Genomic DNA, 23,274 nt, shown 5'->3' with positions numbered 1-23,274 from the left:
GCCCCAGGATGCACATTCCTTGAGGCTTTGTCATGGAGAAAGACAAGGGCCAGCTCCTTTGCTTCCTGTTTTATATTTCACAGAGGCTGTACCAGACAGATTTTAGAAATACTTGTGAAGCTTGTTTATTTTGGCTTTTACCTCCATCATACTCCCTACAGTGCATTTCACAGTACAGTTGGCTCTGGAGTTAAGTACTAGCCAGCTGCCTGGACTATTGTAAATAAGTGGAAATTAGGCTTCCACATAGCAAATTCCCTTGTTTAGTTTGGATTAGATTTAGCTGTTAAAATCCGAAATTGCTTGTAGAAGATAGTTTTTTTGGGGGGGGGGGGGGTTGTGTGTTTATTTGTTTATTTGTTTCCTCATAAGTAAACAAAGTTTGGTGGTAAGTGGGCTGTGGCTTCCTGAGAAGCCCCAGGGACCTAAATTTCTTCATGCTTATTACCAACTCCTGTTTACAACCATGACCTCATAGATCAGTGTGGCAGCATTTGTACTTAAAGCAACAGGATCAAGGAGTGGTCAGAGGAGAGACTAAGAACATTAACCTGTTATTTCTTAAGGTTGCTAGAAACTCCCACATAGCAATCTATTTGCAACCTGTATATGGCTAGACATACCAGGTCGCAAAAGAGGCTATATCATGTGATTTTCTACTCTAGGTGATTATGGAAGAAAGGAAGTATATGTATTTGAAGAAATGATGCTCCTGTCATACTCTCCAATTTTAAATTATCTTGGATTATTTACTTATTATCTTTCATATTAGAATCTCTCCTTTGCATGCTTGTCATTTTTTCCTTTGCATGTTTTCCATTGTAGAGAAACCATATGGATAGCTAGTTCTAGCCAAATTTAGTTCTCTGTGTGTGAAAAACACCTGCCTCAAAAGTCTTCCTTGAAACATCATTACTTCAAAGTATATTCCAAGATGTAATATGCTTGGGAAATACTGCTTTCTGTATAGGAGTTTCATTGAAATTCACCATGAATATCTGTAATGGGAAAATTGGAGTTCTAGGGTGCTTCCTGGAACCCCAAGCCCTGTGTTCATATCTGCATACTAACCAAAGAATAGGGAATTTCAGATTAAAGAGAATGATTTTTAAAATACTACATTTTATTCAGATTTTCCAAAGGAACGCAGAAAAGAGAAGGCTGGGAGATAAGGAGAGATAAACTGGGGAGAAGAGAAGTATACCACATGGAGCCCAAAAGCCCACATGGGCCACAGGTAGCCCAGGAGTGACCAACTAGGAATCAGCGGCGGGGGGTGGGGGAGGAGGGAGAAAAGAGAAAAGAGAAAAGAAAGTTCAAAGAGCTCCTGCCAGGTAGGCAGCTAGAGGGGATAAAGAGGTCTTGAGGAGAGTAGGGGCTAGGGTCCCTCCCAGCTGGGCCTGGGCCCGACTGAGCCAGCTCAGGCCCAACTGAGGGAAAAACTCACCCACAGCTGGAAGTTCCCAAGAGATCAGAGAGAGCGAGTGTGCCCTCCCCTTGCTAAGGTATATATAACTTTAGAGCAGAGGGCTCTCTTTTGGCCCAGGTAAACCAGAGGTTCAGCTGCTGGTTAGGGCTAGGGGCTGCCTCAGAAAAAGATAAGCTCTGACACCAAGTTCCAGGACCAACCACAATGTTTCAATCCTATGAAAGCCCTCCCTCCCAGGAGGAATCCTGATTGTGGAGAAAAAGGTCTCTAGGGAACTAAGAGATTTTTCTTTTTTTTAAGAAATCAGAGCATCTTTGATTTTTAGCAAGTTCAAACTTTCCTGTCCTTTTACCTTCAGGTGTCCAGTCACCCTAACTACCCCCCTTCATATCCACACATGAAAAGTTCCGATGGGATGAAGTCTCCATGTTGTTGTTTTTTTTTTCTTTTGAAGACATTTAGCAACATTTTCCCTAAATGTGAAAGAACTTTTAAAATTTAAAATTTTTCTCCATGATTTTTTTCAGTGACCCATTGTCATTAGAGAGGGTGTTTTTTGGTATCTAAACATTTGTATACTTTCTCTTGTTGTTGATGTCTAGAATTATTCCACAGTGACTTAATATAAGAAGTTATTTAGTTCATTTGTATTTGCTATGACCTGCTTTGTGGCCTATAATGTGATCTATTTTAGAGAAAGTCCTCTGGTCTACTGAGAAGAATTTATATTCCATATCTGTTAGATTGACTCTGTATCTATATATTAAACACATTTGAGGTTTCTTTTTAGTTTGGATGACTTTTCTAAAGATTAGAGTGGAGTATTGAAATCATAGGATCTATCTGACGTTTCTTGTCCTATACTGTTTGCTTTATGAAATTGGGAGTGACAGTGCTCAGTACATACATATTTGTTCTTATTTAATCTTCTTGGTAAATTGTTCCCTTTATTAATATGTAGTAGCCTTATTTATCTCTTCTGACTTATTTTGGTTTGAAGCATATCAGGTATCAGAATAGCTGTGACAGCTTGTTTTAGTCTTCCATTTGTTTGATAGATTGATTTCCATGCTTTGATGTTTAGTCTATGGGTGCCTTTGCCAGGAAGGTGTGTTTTTTGGAGGCAACACATAGTTGGATCTTGTTTTTTAATCCAGTCAGTATATCTTTATTGGCAAGTTGAGAATATTCAGGTTTAAGGTCATTATTGAGAAATGTTTACTAATTCCTAAAATTGTGTTGGTTGTTTTTCTGGTTGGATTATTGTTTGTTCTTTTCTTTCTCTAGGGGTTTGCTGGTTTACCGTATTGGACATGATGGATTCCTTTCCAGCTCTCCTTTGTTCATTTATTCTTCTCAAAATGTATCCTTTCGGGGCTGGAGAGATGGCTTAGCAGTTAAGGCACTTGCCTGCAAAGCCTAAGGACCCAGGTTCAATTCCCTAGTACCCACGTAAGCCAGATGCACATGGTGGCGCATGCATCTAGAGTTCATTTGCAGTGGTTAGAGACCCTGGCATGCCCATTCTATCTCTCTGTGTGTAATAAATCATTTTAAAAATATATATATTCTTTCATGTGTGGTGTGATTAATATTGTCTTTATTCCTCTCTCTATGTATAACATTCTTTTAACTACCTTCTGCAATGCTGCTTGATGATCACACACTTCCTTAGTTTCTGATTTTCTGTCTTTTTTTCCTCCCCCCCCCCCTTTTGTATGTGTCTCTAATGTGTGGATGTGTGGCAGGTGTGGTATATGCATGTGTGTGTGCTCATGTGGTGCCCCTTGCACTTGCCAGAGGTAGACAGACAAAACCTCAGTTATCCCAGTCCATCACTTTTCTGCCTCTTTGTTTGTTTGTTTTTCAAGGTAGGGTTCACTCTACCTCAGGCTGACCTATTCTTTTTTTAAAAGATACTTTTATTTATTTATTTGCAAGCAGAGAGAGACAGAGAATGGGTATGCTAGGGCCTCTAGCCACTGCAAACAAATTCCAGATGCATGCCTCACCTTGGGCATCTGGCTTTATATAAGTACTGGAGAATCAAATGTGGGTGCTTAGGCTTTGAAGAAATCAAACCTGGGTCCTCAGGTTTTGCAGGCAAACACCTTAACTGCTGAGCCATCTCTCTAGCCCTTCTGTCTGTTCTTATTTGAGCTGGAGCCTCTGAATGGTTCTGGAGCTTACTGATTTCTCTTGTGTTATGGAAATTCTTGGGTCTCTGTTCTCTCCATGACTGGAATCACACATGTGTAGGGTCATGCCCAGCTATTTATTTGGTTCCTGGGGATTAAATATGAAGTGGTCTCTCAGGCCCTTGCTTTACAGAAAGTGTTAATTTTAGACCAGACCAGTTTATGCTTTTCTTAAAATGTCCTTAGTTCTCAATCAATCTTGTTTGGCAGTTATTTACTTTCAGTGCATAAAATATATGATTCTTTCCTGGCTTTTAAGGTTGCTGATGAGAAATCTGATGTTACTGTGATTTGTTTGTCTTTGTGGGTGATATCTGGGAAGTGTTGATTAAACAGATATGGGTAGTTTGAAGGAGTGTTAAAGAGAAAGCATCATGTGCTCTGCCCATTTCCTTCATTTTCCCATACATTAACAGGAATTTTATTTTTGTTTTCTAGACTGACAGATCCCATTCCCACCACAGAGACTTCAATTGCACCTCGCCAGAGGCCTAAAGCAGGGCAGACTCAGCCAAATCCAGGAATCCTTCCCATCCAGCCAGCCTTGACACCTCGGAAGAGGGCCACAGTTCAGCCCCTACCTCAGGCTGCAGGTCAGTAACTAGATAGCTTTGCAGCTCAGTCCACTTCTTTGTTCTGGAAGTGCTAGAAGACCTGTTTCCCCTTCGAAATGGCATGTAGAAGCACATAAAGAATAATGAGGAAGGGCTGGAGAGATTGCTCAGTGGTTAAGATACTTATGTGCAAAGCCTAATGACTCAGGTTCAATTCCTCAGTATCCATATAAAGCCAAGTAAAATTATGTCTGCCCCTGCAGTTAGTTTGCTGTTGGAGGCTGTAGTGCACCCATTCTCTGTCTGTGTCTATCTCTTTATCTCTGTTTGCTTGCAAATAAATAAGTCAAAATATATTTAAAAACATAATGAGGTAAACTGCCATTGAAATAGTATAATAAGGCCTGCAAAAGGGAGACCTCCCACTATATGCAGGCAGATTGCCCAAGCCACTGAAGCCTATCTATCGTTTCTACTTTTTGCTCACCTTGGCCCTGATTATGTTGTTACCTCATTATCCCATACTGTCTCTTTTTTGTTTGTTTGTATGTTTGTTTCTCAGGGTAGGGTCTGGCTCTAGCCCAGGCTGACCTGGAATTCATTATGTAATCTCAGACTGGCCTTGAACTCATGGGCTCCTCCTACCTCTGTCTCTCTGAATGCTGGGATTAAAGGCTTGTGTCACCATGCCTGGCTTTGTCTCTTGGTTTTATATGTTTTTCCTTGCCTTTAAAGAAATAAGGAGGGCTGCTTTTTTGGCTGTCACAGAAGAATATTGTTTCATTAATGCTTTATTTCTTTTTTAATATTTTATTTTTATTTATTTGGCAGAGAAAAAGGGAGAGAGAGAATGGGTATGCCAGGGCTTCCAGCCACTGCAAACAAACTCCAGACACATGTGCCCCTTTGTGCATCTGGCTGACGTGGGTCTTGGGGAATAGAACCTGGGTCCTTTGGCTTTGCAGGCACCTTAACTGCTAAGCCAGCCCTCCAGCCCTAATGCTTTATTTCTTAAATATCTATTATCCCTCCATGTTGTAGTATTCTATATCTTATTTTTTTGTAGTTGTTGTTTTGCTTTGTTTTATTTTTGAAGTAGGGTATCACTCATAGTGATCCTCCTACCTCTGCCTCCTGAGTACTTGGATTAAAGGTGTGAACCACCATGCCCAGCTAATATTCTATTTCTAATGAGATGAGTGAGCTTTGTTTCATAAAAAGGATTTAGGGCTGGAGAGAGATGGCTTAGCAGTTAAGCGCTTGCCTGTGAAGCCTAAGGACCCTGGTTTGAGGCTCAATTCCCCAGAACCCACGTTAGCCAGATACACAAGGGGTTGCATGCATCTGGAGTTAGTTTGCAGTGGCTGGAAGCCCTGGCGTGCCCGCTCTCCCCCCCTCAAATAAAAATAAAAATAATTAAAAATAAATAAATAAATAAGGTTTATCCAAAAATGTTAAGCCACTGAATACAACCATCACTTCCCCTAGTAGGAACCAGCATTTGCTGAATCTGGTAACCATCTACTCATAGCAAGACATACAAATGGAAGCTGTCTAAGCCACTCTTAGAATATGAAAGAGTACTTATGTTGTACAGTATGCTAACTAGTGCAAAGTCTGTGTTTATGGACATTAACACCAACAGTCAGCTGACTGTGTAGCTAGTAAGGATGACTCAAGGCTGGCCATTGGACTACCTGGCTAAATAAGATAATGGGTAAAGAAGCTTTTCTGAAGAGTGCAAGAATCGAATCTTATAATTCAGCCCACTTTTGAAAAATCTTAAGTACATGGTTTAGCAAGGAGTCTGAAGATTTAGCAGTGAGAGCATAGAACAAGGACAGATAGTGAGAAGCACCTAGATCTTGTCAGAGTGCCTGCTTCTCAACCCTTACTGTGTTGGTAAAACAAAAAGCCTTTATTTTTCATTTTATTTATTTATTTATTTATTTTTGGTTTTTGAGTAGGGTCTCACTCTAACCCATGCTGACCTGGAATTTTATGTATAGTCTCTGGGTGGCCTTGAACTCACATTGATCCTCCCACCTCTGCCTCCCAAGTGCTGGGATTAAAGGCGTGCGCCACCAGCGTCCAGCTAAGAAAGCCATTTTTATCTGAAAGAGTTTTCATCCCCTACATGGACTTTATTTTCTTTGTAGGATCCAGCAATCAGCCTGGCCTTCTGACTAATGTTACCCAACCTAAAGCTCAACCCCCACCCAGCCAGCCTCTGTCACAATCTCAGCCCAAGCAGCCACAAGTTCCATCCACCCCACAGCAGACGCCTTCTACCCAGGCTCAGGGTCTGCCTACTCAGGCCCAGGCCACACCCCAGCACCAGCAGCAGCTCTTCCTCAAGCAGCAGCAGCAGCAGCAGCCACCACCACCATCACAGCAACAGCCAGCACCACAGCAGCCAGCAGGCGCATTTTACCAGCAGCAGCAGCAGACCCAGACCCAGACCCAGCAGGTAAGGTAGTCCAAATGTGACCCTTGCTTTATATGATAGAATCACAAGTATCAAAAGGCCCACTAGGTAAGGTACCTTCTCTGGGAAGCACTGGGATGGGGGAGGGCTACTCATATCATTACATCCTCATATCTCAACAGTTGTGTACAAGCTAACACATTGAGAAGTAGACTGATGACTCAAACCCCTTTCATTGTTGTCCTCAGCCCATGAAGAGTCCACCCCCCCCCCACTCCATTCAAGGAACATCAGCAAAGAAGCTATTTTGTAAGGGTATTTTTGTAAGGGTATACAGGAAAAAATAACAATAATTTCTTACTACTGTCATCCAGTATCCAGAGTATTGAAGTAGGTCTGATGTCTCTTAGAGCAAGTTTGCTTGGTCAAATTGAAATCTAAATAAGATGTGCATATTGTATTTAGTTGGAATGTATTATTTTTCATCTTTTTGCATATTTATTATTTTACTTTTTTAAAATTTTTTGTTATTTGTATTTATTTACTTGAGAGCAACATACCAGAGAGACAAAGAGGCAGAGAGAGAGAGAGAGAGAGAAAATGGGCACACCAGGGCCTTTAGCCACTGCAGATGAACTCCAGACCCATGCATCCCCTTGTATATCTGGCTAATGTGGGTCCTGGGGAATCAAGCCTCAAACGGAGGGTCCTTAGGCTTCACAGGCAAGTGTTTAACTGCTAAGCCATCTCTCCAGCCCTATTTTACATTTTTTACCATGAATACAATCATTTTCATAATGATTGATGCATTTTGACATTCCCTTTTATCAGTGGGTTTCCTCTCCTTCCTTTTCTTCCCTTTTTATTTCATATTTTTTCTTATTTATTAACAATTTTCATTCATGTATATAATGTATTTTGATCATAATCCCACCCATTACCTTCTTGTTCCCCCTCCCCTGTCTCTTCCCACTGAACTCCTTCTTTTTACCAATTAGTCTCACTTCTACATTGATGTCTTTTTCCCCCTCTTCTACTGTTTACAGACTTAATATTGTACAAGTCTTGTGCTGGTAATGACAGCTACAATGATGTCACGAATGCATTGGTGATTTCATGTCCAAAGAACAGCATTCCAAAGCATTCCTTCCCATTCTCCACCCCTCTTCTGCAATTGTCCCTGAACCTTGGAGGATGGGATAGAAATGTCTCTTTTAGAAGCCAGGCATGGTGGCACATGCCTTTAATCCCAGCACTTGGGAGGCAGAGGTAGGAGGATCGCTGTGAGCTCGAGGCCACGATGAGACTGCATAGTGAATTCCAGGTCAGCCTGAGCTAGAGTGAGTCCCCACCTTGAAAAACCAAAAAAAAAAAAAAAAAAAAAAAAAAAAAAGGTATTTTTTAGTGCCAATCACTCAACACTTAATTCTCAGCACTTTGATGAATTCTCGTTTCCCCAATAGACACTTCCAACTGCAAAAAGAAGCTTCTCTGCCCCACCGTAAGAATGGCACTAAGTTATGGACATAAACAAATATTTATATGGCAATTTGATGAGTACAGTGCATCCATGTAGCCAGACAACAGTAATGGGACCCTCTTAAGGTCTGTGACCTGTCTAGCTAAAGGTTTTTGACTAGGTTTTTAATACCGTGCAAGAATTCCCCTCACCCATGGAGCAGGCCACAAATCCAGTCAGAGAGCTGGTGGTCATTCCCCTAACAGTCATGCCACTATTGCACTAGTGGCACCTCTTATGTGGTTACAGGGTCTACAGCTAGGTAAGACCGCTGATGTCCTTTCCCTGCAGCAAACTTCATAGCACTTTCAAGCACTATGTCAGGTAGCCAGCAAAGAGGAGGCTTTCAGCTTGACTTCTCAATATCCTCAATATGAAGCATGTTTTATCTTCAGCAGTAAGTCTTACAGTCTAGTTCTTGACAATCAAAAGCATTCCCTTTGCCACTTATTTATGTGTTTTTATATTTGTGGAGAGGAGTGCACTGTGTGGGGGTGCATATGGAAGCCAGAGGACAACTTCAGTGTCATTCCTCAGGTACTCCTTCCTCACTTCCTTCCTTCCTCTCTTTCTCCCTCCTCTCCTCCTTCTCTCTTCTCCCTCTGTTCCTCCCTCCTTTGACAAGGTCTGTTATTGGCCTCAACCTCACTTTACCAACTAGGCTAAGACTAGCTAACTAGAGAGTCCCAGAGATTTGCCTTCTTCTGCTTGCCTGGTACTGGGATTACAAATTCATGCCACCATGCCTGTATTTTTTTTAATGTGGGTTTTGGGAATCAAACTCTGGTTTTCATGCTTCCAAGGTAGGCACTTTACTGCCTGAGTTATCTTCCCAGCCCTGCCATTTACAGTTTTGAAGAAACTGGCTTGTTCATTCCTTAGCAGTTTCCACATTCTGGATTTGGCTTCATTGTCCTGTGGTTGTGTTTGGTGTGCTTCTCTGGCCTCTGTGTGGAGTGGACATTTCCTAGGCTTGTTCAGTATGCAGCTCAGCCTGACAGTTCTTTATTCTTCCTTTTGCCTACCACCTGGGGGCCTGTGATGTCTGGTTGTCTTCTTTTTGGTGAACATCCAGACTATCAGGATGTTTAGACATTACCTATCTCGTCTGCTTTTCTGTCCTTACTGGCTTAGCAGCCATCAGTGACCATTCCGTAAAGCCCATTACTCTCTGGGGAGAATGATTCCTCTTCTAGTTGCTTAGGAGCTAGGATTCCCATGAAGAGCTGTTTTCGTCAGTCATTAGTTTCCCTGAAGTACTGCTTGTACATAAAATAGCAAGAAAATGTTTTTATTTGTTTACTAGTTATTTTTGTTTGTTTGTTTTGTTTTGTTTTGTTTTTTTGAAGTAGGGTCTCCCTCTATCTCAGGCTGGCCTTGAACTCATAGGGATCCTCTTACCTCTGCCTCCAAAGTGCTGGGATTAAAGGCACATACCACCACACCCTGCCCACATCATAGTTATTTAATTTTTTTTTTTTACTTGAGACAGAGAGATAATGGGTGTGCAAATGAACTCCAAACACATGCCCACCTTCTGCATCTAGCTTTCATGGAACCTGGAGAATAGAACCTGGGTCCTTAGGTTTCACAGGCAAGCACCTTAACCATTAAGCCATCTCTCCTGCCCCACATCACAGTCTTTAAACATTTATTTTGTTGCTCAAATTGCCCTAAGTTTAACCAGTATAAGCTCCTTCAAGCTGGCTTCTGGGTCCTTTGGATATGACTTCAGTAGACTTTAATGATTTCTTTGCCATCAAGAGTGACGAGCTGTTCCAGGGTCATTCTGTGCACAATCTGAAATCATCTAATCTCTAAAGAATTGCTTGTTTTTAATAGAAATATTTTTAAACCACATTTTGGTGTTAGGTAGTTCTTATTAATGAGTTGGATTTGTGGTTGTTTCCATGCCTTTATAGTAGACAGTTAGAAATGAGTTTTACATTATCTTCTGGACATGCAGTAGCCATTGTATTTATTACCTCATAGCAACATCTTTACCTGCATAAGACCTGGATAGTACTTGGCCCATGCATATATTGTCATGAATGATGGAGGGCAAAAAAGACATCAAAGTAGAAGAGAGACTAATTGGAGAGGAAGAAGAATTCATTGGAAGGAAGACAGAGCAGTTGAGGAAGGAGGGAAAACATGGTAATGGGAGGGAATTATGATCAAAATATATTATGTACATGTATGGAACTTGTCAATAAAAAGTTTTTAAAAGGTTTTATTTTGTTAGAAAACATACTGTGAATTCAAATTTGTATTCTTAATTCATATTTGTAATTTCAGGGTTTTGTTTAATTTCTTGGATCTGATTATGGTTTTATCATCTGAAAACCATTTTTGTTATTTGTGAGACAACTTCACACTATAGTTCAAGTTGACCTTAAACTCACAGTGATCTTCTGCCTCAGCCTCTGAAGGTCTGAGGTAGAAGTCTTATACTGATGATCCTTAGAATATTTAGCACATAATTTCCTGTGGAGTTTAGCTGCCACATTGACAGACAGCCTTATTTACTTCATTTACCTATGCTTTTTAAATTTTTGTTCATTTTGTTTTTATTTTTACTTACCTATTTGCAAGGAGAGAGTGAATGTGCGTGACAAGGCCTCCAGCCACTATCAATGCACTCTAGATGCATCTGCCACTATGTGCATCTGACTTTACATGGGCACTGGGGAACTGAACCCAGGCTGTTAGGCTTTGCAGGCAAGTGCCTTAACCACTAAGCCTTCTCTCCAGCCCTCATTCCTGATTTTAACTTAGAGTCAGATCATAGTTAATTCAGTCTTCTGTTAGTAGGCATCAGGGTTTCTATAGCATCTTGCTGTTATAAATAGGCAACTATATTTTGACAACTTCTTTTAACTTTTAACTTCTTTTAACTTTGTCCCAGTAGACAAACATTACCCTCCCATTAAGTCAAAATAGTGTTTTAAATGTGTAGCTCAAATCTTGAGTCTAAAGGGTAAAGTCCTACTGGAGAAGCATGTCACTTAGAGTCAAGCCCTAAGATGTGTGGAGAGCAGTTTGGAGCTCTGGCTGTTCATGCTTGCTGGTTGTTTGGTGGTGTCTCTCTGCTGTGATGTATGGAAGTGAGCCAGCTTCTTCTGCCATCAGTGGTATTCCCCTAGATTCTCTACGCCTGGAATCAACCCTTGCCTTCCATAAGCTATTTCTTACCATGTGTTTGTCCAGCAATGTGAAGCTGACTTCAACACTCAGTAACAGTTTTTGATATTTCAAAAGACATGATCTTTTGTTTATCAGGCCCTTATTTTGAGCTTTGTTTGTATACCTAGCACTTAGTCCTCAATGGGAAGAATTTGAGAACCATGCAAGGAATGTCAGGAAGATAGGTGCAGGGAGCTGGAGAGATGGCTGAGCTGTTAAGGATCTTGCCTGTAAAGCCTAACAACTCTGGTTTGATTGCCTGATACCCATATAAAGTCAGAGGCATAAAGTGGTGCATGCATCTAGAGTTTGTTTGCAGTAGCTAGAGGCTCTGGTGTGGTCATTCTCTCTCTGTGTCTCTCTTCTCCCTCCCTCCCTCCCTCTCTCTTCTCTCTCTCTCTCTTTTCTCTCCTTGCAAATAAATAAATAAAATATTTAAAGAAAGAAAGGTAGGTACAAGATGCACCTATAGATTCAACCGCTTGAGAAGCTCAAGCCTTAAAAGTGTGCAACCAGCTTTGACAAGTAGGGAGACTCCTGGGTAAAACACAAGGGTGCAGGAGAGGGAAGGTCATAGATTGGCAAAATGTTTGAAGACAGTGGAAATACATAAAGTAGAGTTCTTGGGAAGTAATTTGAAATGGGTGCTAGTTGCTGGGTTAACTGTTTGGTTACCCCTGTCAGCATCATTGCTGCAGCATCCTATTCATGCAGAGAAGCATTTTAATCTTGATGTATTAAAAATCCTGTACAAGCAGGATTCCTTCTGTCACTAGATCCCTTCTGTTCAATCCAGGTGGTAGGGTCACTTGTGTTCAGTCTTGTAGCTTCCCTGGGGTGGGGCCTGGAAAGCCTATTGAAGAAGCCAACCCAGTTCAGTAGAGAGACCTGGTAGTGAAAGTCCTGCTGGATTGATTTGAATGTCCTGAGGACCCATCCTGAACTTCCAGGCCAACTGAAAGACTTCTGCCTGCCTGTCCCTTTGGCTTCAGCATTGGTCTTCATGGTTGTTAAACCATTCTTTTATGAATATAGTTTGTGACAGATTTGTATTAACATCTTCATTTCATGCCACTGTCCCCTGTAGTTTCAAGCAGTACATCCAGCAACCCAGCAACCAGCAATCACTCAGTTCCCTGTGGTGTCCCAAGGAAGCTCTCAGCAGCCACTGATGCAGAACTTCTATCAGCAGCAACAGCAGCAGCAGCAACAACAGCTGGCCACAGCTGTGCAACAGAAGACAGCCGTGGTAGCACCGCAGCCTCAGGCACAGCCAACCACATCTCCACAGCTGGTCTCTACCCAGGAGCCCACAGTAAGAACCAGCCAGGGCTCAGTACAAAGGCTGAAGAGGAATGTGCAAGGAGGCTGGAGAAAGAGCAGCAAAAAGATGTCAGCAGCTGAGTGGGGACCTCTGAATTAGGGTGAAGCTGCTTCTCCACCCTAGTGGTTAAAATACTCTATTATTGATATAGCCAAGAATGGTATGAGGTAGTAGTCTATAGAATATAAAAGTTTAAAAAGAAATTTTTTTTAAATAGAGTACTGATGAAAAAAAACCTTCTAGCCCAACGTGGTGGTGCACACCTTTAAAGCACTGGGGAGGCAGAGGTAGAAGAATTGCCATGAATTCAAGGCCACCCGGATACGTACAATTCACTACATAGTGAATTCCAGGTCAGCCTGGGCTAGAGTGAGACCCTACCTCCAGGAAGAAGAAAAAAAAAAAAAAAAACAAGTGGAAGGAAGGAGGAGAGAAATGACGAAGAAGAACCTTCTTATTTATCACTCTGAACTGAGGCTGGTAGAACAGTCACTGCCAAACTTGGGACCAGAGCTAGTCTCTGTTCCTTATTTCAGTATGTTTAACTGGTTGTGCCTGTCCTAATCTATATCTGCACATTTATATAGCCCCACCTTTACCTTGAGTCCTGACACTATTTTGTTGAGTCTTTGTTTTGAATGACCTTACTAACCACATTGCTTGGGTCTGCCAAGCAACACATTCAAAGGCCTGCGTGCCTGAGACCATTTGCCATGGCATAACCCCTGGCTCACTTAGAGCATTGGAGATTCAGTCTCTGCAGCCATCCTGTTAATTCAGAGATTGGGGTTTCTATTAGTTCCTTGTCTTATTGCTGTGACAAAATTTTTTGTCCAAAGTAACTTGAGGAAGGGTTTATTTTGGCTTCTAATTCAAAGGGGCACTGTCTGCCATGGTGGGGAAAGGCATGGTAGCAAGATTATGAATCAACTGGTCACAATGCATCTGCAGCCAGGAAGCAGAGAGAGATGAATACTGTTGTTCAGTTTTCTTTCTCCTTGTTATTCAATCCAGCCAATAGAATGATGTCCACATTTAGAGTGGGTCTTCCCACCCAATTACCCTAATCCAGAAACTCACAAATATGCCTGAAAACTTATTTCTATGGTTGTTCTAAATCTCATCAAGTTGACATCCACAATTAACCATCATAGGTGTGTTCACTTTTATATTTGCATGAATATGGCACCTGACCCCTCTCCTGGTTGACCTCTACATTTTCAGCAAACTCAGACCCTCTTGCCTTATTCTTTAATAAATGACCTCTATACTCAGAGTTTTCTTAATGAAAGAAATAGAAAGTTTCCTAGTGAAATACAAAGGCATTTTGCATATCTAGCCAATAACTCTGCAGGTATTCTCATTCCCCTGGAAAGTCCAACTACTACAACAGTAAGAAAAATAAGAAACCATCTTCCTGAAGATTCATTTCTTGCAGCATTTTGTTTTGTTTTGTTTTTGAGATTTTATGGTTTTGTTGTTTATTATTTTTATTTATTCATTTGAGAGAGAGAGGGAGAGGTAGACAGAGAAAAAGAATGGGTGTGCCAGAGCCTCCAGCCATTGCAAATGAACTTCAGATGTATATGCCACCTTGTGCATCTGACTTTACATGGGTCCTGGGGAATCGAACCTGGGTCCTTTAAAGGGCTTTATAGGCAAGTGCTTTAACAGCTAAGCCATCTCTTCAGCCCTCTAGCAGTTTTGCTGCCCATACTAAATTATAAAACTTCTAGTCCTTTTGTTGTAGTTTGATTTAGGTGTCCCCCATAAACACATATGTTTTGAATGCTTAAGCTTCAGCTGACAGAAATTTAGGAGGTGGAACCTTGCAAAAGGAAATGTGTTGTTGGAGGTAGGCTTAGGGGTGTTATAGCTATCCCCCCTTGCCAGAGTTGAGCTCACTCTCCTGCTGTTGTTGTCTACCTGCTGCATCAGTGGTGATGTACAGCCTCTGCTCATGCCATCTTTCCCCTGTTGTCATGGAGCTTCCCCCTTGAAACAGTAAGCTAAAGGAAATCTTTCCCTCCCATAACCTGCTTTTGATCAAGTGTCTTACCCAGCAGTGAGGATGTACCTACAATAGAAGATTGGTGCCAGAGGAAAGAGGTCATTGCTGCTAGAAACCTGACTGTAGCTTTTGGCCCTTTAGAACTGATTTATGAAAGGATTTGAAACCTGGGCCCATGAGATACTTTGCATTGCTGTAAGCAGAGTTTGGCAGACCATTCTGGCCAGAGTTTGAAAACTTGGCTTATTAGGGGAAGAAAGAGCTTCGTCCAAACTGGGCTAGAAGCAGTTTGTTTGGAAAGCTTACTGCATTCTTCCTGTGTCCTGGGAACTTGTACAGGGTTGTATTGCATAGAAATGGACTTTGTGAGCAGAAGGGTACGGCACAGAAAGTAATGAAAGTTTCAGGCTGGAGAGATAGCTTAGTGCCAGCAAAGCCAAAGGACACAGGTTCAGTTCCATAGGACCCACATAAAGGCAGATGCACAAGATGACACATGTTTCTGGAGTTTGGTTTTAGTGGCTGGAGACCCTGGCATATCCATTGTCTCTGTCTCTTTCTCTTGCTTTCTGTCTCAAATAAATAATTAAATAATGAAATATATTAGAAAAGAAAAAGAAAGAAATGGAAGTTTTAGGCTGGAGATAGCCCCCATTCAGCTGCAATTGTTTGACAGATTACAACCATTGACATTGGGCCAACTGTTCTGCACTGGGACAGCAGAAAGAATGCTAACTCTTTTGAAAATAGAATGCCTTAATGCTGAAGGAGTGCTTTGCTCTTCAAAGTCATCTTGATTCCCCTCTGGATTAACATATTTGGTTACCTATTTGGTACTATGAGACTATAACAAATGTAAGAAAGGAAAGAAGAGAAGGTCATTGGATTTGCACTCGGTTTATTTGTGCATTTTGAAATGGCTCCTGGTCAATGTGAGGGTCAGGGTTATTGGAATGCCTATAGGAAGCCAGATGGAGCCATGAGGCTGAATTGTGGGTTGCATTGGAGACCCCAGCTAGGACTATGGGACTGCTGCTGGCACATAATAGATTGTGTAAGGAGCCCAGCTAGAAGGGACAAAATTGGAACTCCAAAGACTTCATCACTGGTTAGAGATGTCAGAGTTGGAGTTAAAGGATTTGGTATTTACCCTCTTCGTTTTAAATCTTGCATTGCTTCAATCTTTTCTTGTAGTGCCATCTTTTTTAGTTTGAATACTTATTCAGTAGCATTGTGCGTTTTTGGTTTTACACCTCGTAATTAAGAGAACTTGTATAATGAGGGTGTTAGAACAGTGTTGATATAAAAAAAACTGTGGAGACTTTTAAAGATGGACTGAATTCACTGCACTTATATCATGGATGGCCATGAGTTTATGGGGGCCTGGGGTAAAATGTGGTGGATTGAATGAGGGGTCTCCCATAAACTCATGTTTTCAGACTCCTCATTTTCTGGAATTGGAAACTGAAGCCCAAACTACAAAGTTACTACCCAAGACAAAAGTATCATAGCAGCAGCCGGGCGTGGTGCCTTTAATCCCAGCACTCAGGAGGTAGAGGCAGGAGGATTGCCGTGAGTTCGAGGGCACCCTGAGACTCTGTAGTGAATTCCAGACCAGCCTGAGCTAGAGTGAAACCCTACCTTGAAAAACCAAAGGGGAAAAAATATATATATCATAGCAGGGCTAAGGAAAAAATCAAAAAGACCTGATCTTCCTTTAGGGAAAATAATACCACATGCTATTACTTAAAGTATCTACTGTCTTGAACCAAGTCTTAAGGTTTTTTGTTTGTTTGTTTGTTATTGTTTTTCGAGGTAGGGTCTCACTCTGGCCCAGGCTGACCTGGAATTCACTATGTAGTCTCAGGGTGGCATCAAACTCATTGCAATCCTCCTACCTCTGCCTCCCAAGTGCTGGGATTAAAGGCGTGTGCCACCACACCTGGCAAACTTTTTTTTTATTGACAACTTCCATAATTGTAAATAGTATCGCATGGTAATTCCTTCCCTCACCTCACTTTCCCCTTTGAAACGCCACTCTCCATTATATTCCCTCACCTTCTCAATCAATCTCTTTTTCTTTTAATGTCATAATCTTTTTCTCCATAATATTATGATGGTCTTGTGCAGGTATGTCAGGCACTGTGAGGTCATGGATATAGAGGCCATTTTGTGTCTGGAGGAGCACTTTGTAAGGAGTCCTACCCTTCCTCTGGCTCTTACATTCTTTCTGCTACCTCTTCCCCAATAGACTTTGAGCCTTGGAAGGTGTGATAGAGATATTGCAATGCTCAGCACTCCTCTGTCACTTCTTCTCAGCAGCATGATGCCTTCTGAGTCATCCCAAAGGTTACTGCCATCTAAAAAGAGAAACTTCTCTAACCAAAAGTGAAGGTAGCATTAATTTATGGGTATGAACTTTAAGAGAAATGCTAACTGGGCAGTTTGGTGAGCATAGTATATACATTTAGCCAGACACTAGCAGAGGTTATACCCCTAGGGCTCATGACTACCCCTGTTGTAGGTTTTCAGTATCAGGGATGTATTCCCTCCTATGGAGTGGGCCTCCAATCAAATTAGAAGGCAGTTGGTTTCTCCCATAACATATGTGCCCCTGTTGCACCCGTTGGCTCATTTGGCTTAGCTGGCCAAATACAAAGCTTGCAGTGTCCACTGTTGAGTATCTTCAGTGGTGATTTTTTCCCTCCCATTGAATGGCATGCAATGTGCCTTTTTCCAGCTTTCTGTCAGCTGGTCTACAGGAAGGAGGTTTTCAGCTCAGCTCTAGCAAGATTTCTTATTGACCTTGCAGCCCAAGTATGTGAAGTCTTCAGCAACAGGGTATTACCATCTATTCCTGGCGGGAAACCAAGGGCCTGGGAATGGCCTGTAATGTTTTTGGGGGCCAACAACTCACTGGAAAGTATCCCATTCCTGTCACTGAAAATTTTGTAGTAAAAATCAATGGCTCCTGAGTGTTCCATTGTCCAAAAAACTAGGTTTCCTTATGACTTACTTATATCCTCTTAGATTTTGATTAACCCTTCCTCCTCCTTTCGCTTACTCAATCTCTTCCCCTGTCCTCACTTAGGCCTTTTCAACCCCATTAATCAGTTCTTCTCTTTCCATATATACAGTACCATCCTGTTAACTCCCCCCACACACACCTATTCCCTTTATATGTCCTTTCTAGCTTACTGGCCTCTACTACTGAGTTTTATTCCTACTCATGTATAATCATTTGTAGCACCTCACTAAGTGTAATATTTTCCAGATATATCCATTTTTCTGCAAATTTCATAACTTCATGTTTCTTTACCACTGAGTAGAACTCCATTGTATAACTGTGCCACATCTTCATTCTCCACTCATCAGTTGAGGGACATTTAGGCTGGCCCCATTTCCTAGCTATTGTGAATACAGCAACAATAAACATAGTGAGATGAGTCCTTAGGATATATGTCTAGGAGTTGGTATAGCTGGGTCATATGGTAGATCTATTTTTAGCTGTCTCCGGAACTTTCACACTGATTTCCACAATGGCTGGACCAGATTGCATTCCCACCAACAGTGTAGAAGGTTTCCTCTTTTTCTACATCCTCACCAGCATTTATGGTCATTTGTTTTCATGATGGTAGCCAATCTTGACAGGAGTGAGATGGAATCTCAATGTAGTTTTAACCTGCATTTCCCTGATAACTAGTGACGTAGAACAGTTTTTTAGATGCTTATATGCCATTTGTATTTGTTTGGTGGGTACTGATTTGGTATAATCCCAGTTACCTTTTGGAATGGCTTTGGTCTCATTTATGCTGCATGCCTGCTTGGGTCTCTCTTTGCTGCGCTGTAGGCTCAGGTAGGCTGACTGGGTCGCTGCTCTGATTGCCTGTGCTGCATGCTGTGTAGGTGAGCTCCCTTCCCCAGGTCTCTGGTGCTTGCTGGCAGCACTTGCTCAGGTGGTGTTGGAGGGGATGCTGTGGATGGTAGCTGAAGTTCTCCCACTGGTCCTCAGGATCCTCTTCCTCACAAGTCCCTCCGTTGGTTCCTGATTTTCTCCCTTCACATTTCTTGAATTTGTGAGGAGACCCATTTCAGTGGAAAATCCCCTCACCTAGCTCTTCCTGTGGCTCAGGCTGAGTATTATGGCTGTGGCCACATGGACCTGGAGCTGCCGGTGTTGGAGCCACTTTTGCTTGCTTTTGTGGGCTCTAGGCACTCTGAATCTCTCCCACTTTGCTGCAGGTGATAATTTCTTTTTAATTTTGTGTGTGTGTGTGTGTGTGTGCGCGCGCGCGCGCGCGCTGGAGAGATAGCTTAGCAGTTAAGTGCTTGCCTGTGAAGCCTAAGGACTCCGGATCAAGGCTCGATTCCCCAGGACCCACATTAGCCAGATGCACAAGGGGCACACATGTCTGGAGTTTGTTTACAATGGCTGCCCTGGGGTGCCCACTCTCCTCTCTTTCTCTCTCTCTCCCTCTTTCTCTCTCTGTCTGTCACTCTCAAATAAATAAATAAAAATAAACAACAAAAGTATTTTATTTTTTTGTTACTTTTCTTTATATGAGAGCAACAGACAGAGAGAGAATAGGCGCACCAGGGTCTCTAGCCACTGCAAAAGAACTCCAGATGCGTGCGCCCCCTTGTACATCTGTCTAACGTGGGTCCTGGGGAATCGAGCCTAGAGCCAGGGTCCTTAGGCTTCACAGGCAAACGCTTAACCACTAAGCCATCTCTCTAGCCCTGCAGCTGATAATTTCTTATACACCTTGCTTTTTAGTAGAAAAATGTATTTTGCTGGGGGGGTTTGACTTTTTGTCCCTTAGGCTGCTCTGGCATGGTTCTTAACACCACAAACTTAACCAGTAGTCCCCAAATCTTAAGCTTTATGATCTCTGGATGAACAAACATTGGACATGCTCTGTGGCAGTGGTTTTAGAGGATATAGAAGATGAGAGCTGTTTCAGTAGGAGCTAAAGTAATACTCAGCTTTGACCCACCCTGTATGACCATAACTGAGCATAAGAATACCCTTTAGCCACCCTGAAGCAGTGATCAGCAAAGGAGAGTGCATAGGCTATATGTGTCCAGCACAGTCTTACTATTATAATTGCCCCAGAATGGATGCAACATAAACTGTTCAGGACTCCAAAGGTACAATCATTGAAGGTCATGGTTAATGAGTTGAGTGTTATGGCACATACCTATAATCCTAGCATTTAGGAGGAGGAATTCAAGGCCAGCCTGGGCTGCATGAGACCCTGTCTCCAAAAGCAAAATAAAATTAAAAAAATAATAATTGTAAAGTCTGTACAGCATATAAAAATGCTCATGAGACAGTGTTAAAACAGTTCTAAAATTAGAAAATATGTGTACTTGACATGAGCCTTACATTTAAGGAGCCACAAATATAAAATTAGTTTTATTAGAAGAACACATTAAAATCGTAGACACAATCAATAAGTGCAGTACAACATACAAAGAGACAAAGGACTGAAATCACATAATTATCTCCATGAATGTAGAAAAGGCCCTTTATAAAGTTCAGAAACCCTTCATGATAAAAGCCCTGAAAAAAACCAGGAATATAAGGAACATATCTCAACATTTTAAAGGCAGACCTATAACCAACACTATACCACATGGGGAAAAACTGAAAGCAGTCCCTCTATTATCAAGACTGAGACAAGGTGACTGCTCATAGTTAGCATAGTGCTTCAAGTCTTAGGCAGAGTGCATTAACCCAAGAGAAAGAAATAAAAGGACACAAGTAGGAAAGGAAGAAAAATCACCCCTATTTGTAGATGACATACCTAAAAGACTGAAGACTCCACCAGAAAACTCTTACACCTGATAGACACTTTGAACAGACTGGCAGAATATAAAATCAACATGCAAAAATCAGTAGCTGTCCTCTATTCCAGTCATGAACTTGCCAAGAAAGTAATGAGAAAACAAAAATCCCATTCTCAGTTGCCTAAAAAAAAAAGCCAAGGAATAAACATTAGTTAGGAGCAACTGAAAGGGTTCTGCAATGTAAACTTTAAGACAGTGGAGACAACACTAAGACCTCCCATGCTCACTGATTAGCAGAACTAACATGAAAATTACTGAAAGTATTCTACAGATTCAGTATCATCTCAATCAGAATTCTAATGGTATACTGCATAGCATAGAACTAAGAAAAAACAATCCTGAAATTCATGTGGAAGTACAAAAGACCTGTGATATCAAAAGCAATCCTAAGCAGAAAGAGTAATGCTGGAGACATCATAAAAGCCATAGTGACAAAAATAGAATAGTCCTGGCACAAAAGCAGATACATAGACCAGTGGAAGAGAATACAGAAACTAGAAATAAAGCCACACAGCTACAGCCACTTAATCTTTAACAAAGATGTCAAAAACATATTTAAAAAAAAAAAAAAAGACAGCCTCTTCAACAAATAGTGCTGGGAAAACTGGATAGCCACTTTAAAAGGAAGAAATTGGATCCCTCTTTCTCATGCTGTACAAAATGAATTCAAAATGGTTCAAAGTCCTTAATGTAAGACCTAAGACTGACACCACTAGAGGAAACTAAGCAAAACATTTCAAGATATGATCATAGGCAGGGACTTTCTGAAAAGAACTCTTAATAGCTTAGAAAGTAATCCCTACAATTTTGAAATGGGACTGCATGAAATTAAAAGGCTGTATAACCAGGCTGGAGAGATTGCTCAGCTGTTAAAGGCATTTACTTACAAAGCCTAATAGCCTGGATTCAATTCCCCAGTATCCACATAAAGCCAGATGTACAAAGAGACACATGCAGATATTTGCAGTGTCAAGAGGCCCTGGTGCACCCATTCATATCCATTAACTGATATTTATTCATTCTCTCTATCTCCCCTTGCAAATAAATTAATAAAATACTTTTTTAAGGAAAAAAACTGTTTAACCAAGAAAACAGCAGAGTGAAAAAACAACTTACAGAAAGGAAGAAAATCTTTGCCAACTATATATCCAATAGGAGACTAATATGAAAATCTAGAAAGAACTCTAAAAATTAAAGCACAAAATAAAATCAGCCAATCAATAAATGGGCTAAAATTGAATACATAGTTCTCAAAGGAAAAAATCTAAAAGGCCAATAAACACTTGAAAAAGTGTTCCCCATCTTTAGCCTTCAGAGAATTGCAAATCAAAACTGCCTTGAGATTTCATCTCCCCTCCCCCCATTCAGAATGGCTATCATTAAGGAAAGGAACAACAAATGCTGCCAAGGTTGTAGGAAAAGAAGAACTTTTATATACTGCTGGTGGGAATTAAACTGGTACACCCACTATGGAAGTTCCTCAAAAAAACTAAAAGTAACTGAACATGGTAGCACACAGCTTTTCTCCCAGCATTTGGGAAGCAGAGGTAGGAAGATTGCTGGGAGTTCAAGGCCACTCTGAGACTGCATAGTGAATTCCAGGTCACCCTGGGCTACTATAGCATGACCCTACATCAAGAAGAAAAAGAAAAGGAAAAAAAAAACAAACTAAAAGTAGATCCACCTTATGATCCAGCAACACCACTCCTACTTATTATATACTTAAGGAATCTAAGTCTACATACCACAGAGACACTTGCACATCCCTGTTTATTGCTGCACTATTCACAGTGGCCAAGGTATGGAACCAGCCTAAAGGTTCAACAGATGGATAGATAAAGTAAATGCAGTACATTTATTTATATAATGGAATTTTATTCAGCTGTAAAGAAGACTGAGATTATGACACCTTCAGGAAAATAAATGGAACTGGAGATTATGTTAAGTATAGCAAACCAAACTCATTGCATGTTTCCTCTCATGTGGCAATAAATATCTATGTATATTATACAAACACACACACATATGAGATACCAAAGTGGAAAGGAGGCTATGAGAGCAGAGAAAGAAGTCTAAAGCGATGGCTAGGGGAAATAAGAGGGAATGGAATATATGTGACATAAAAGCAGGAAGAGGAACTATTTGGTATGGGATTTACATACACATATGTAAATGCATGTATGAAGATGTTATAATGAAAGCTATCAAGGTGTACTAACTAAAAAATTAATTTTACAAAGCATAGTTGCAGCCAGGAGTGGTGGCACACATCTTTAATCCCAGCACTCAGGAGGCAGAGGTAGGAGGATTATATTGAGTTAGAGGCCACTCTGAGACTAATAGTGAATTCCAAGTCAACCTGGGCCAGAGTGAGACCCTACCTTGAACCCCCCCCCCCAAAAAAAAGCATAGTTGTGTTGTAATCTCCTTCTTCATAGTCTTACATTTTTTTAATATTTTTATTCTTATTTATTTATTTATTTGACAGAGAAAGAGAGAGAGAGAATGAGAGAACAGTTGTGTCAGGGCCTCCAGCCATTGCAAACAAACTCCAGACACATGCACCCCCTTGTGCAGCTGGCCAACGTGGGTCTTGGGGGATCAAACCTGGGTCCTTTGGCTTTGCAGGCAAATGCCTTAACCACTAAGGCATCCCTCCAGCCCTTACATTTCATGATACTCTTTTATAACTACTTATTTTGTGTTTAGACAAAGAACTCTACCTCTTTACTTTCTCCCATGGTCTGCTCTCCTACTTGCTCCTTTCTAACC

General features: G+C 41.2%; 1 protein-coding gene across 17 annotated transcripts in view; it reads left to right on the top strand.

Moving 5' to 3' along the window:
• The window catches only part of Aak1 (AP2 associated kinase 1), a 225,578-nt gene that overhangs the window by 158,311 nt on the left and 43,993 nt on the right, over positions 1 to 23,274 (top strand). For 15 of the 17 annotated variants that reach the window (XM_045153151.1, XM_045153149.1, XM_045153148.1 and 12 more), the window contains 3 exons: positions 4,066 to 4,220; positions 6,341 to 6,651; positions 12,402 to 12,629. In XM_045153151.1, the coding sequence (XP_045009086.1) occupies positions 4,066 to 4,220; positions 6,341 to 6,651; positions 12,402 to 12,629 (694 nt within the window). The remainder of the gene's footprint in view (positions 1 to 4,065; positions 4,221 to 6,340; positions 6,652 to 12,401; positions 12,630 to 23,274) is intronic. The other 2 variants (XM_045153163.1, XM_045153158.1) reach the window with 1 other exon arrangement.

Source organism: Jaculus jaculus, chromosome 6 (genome assembly GCF_020740685.1).
Source record: "Jaculus jaculus isolate mJacJac1 chromosome 6, mJacJac1.mat.Y.cur, whole genome shotgun sequence".
Lineage (NCBI taxonomy): Eukaryota > Metazoa > Chordata > Mammalia > Rodentia > Dipodidae > Jaculus > Jaculus jaculus.
This window is presented reverse-complemented; position numbering and strand designations above follow the sequence as displayed.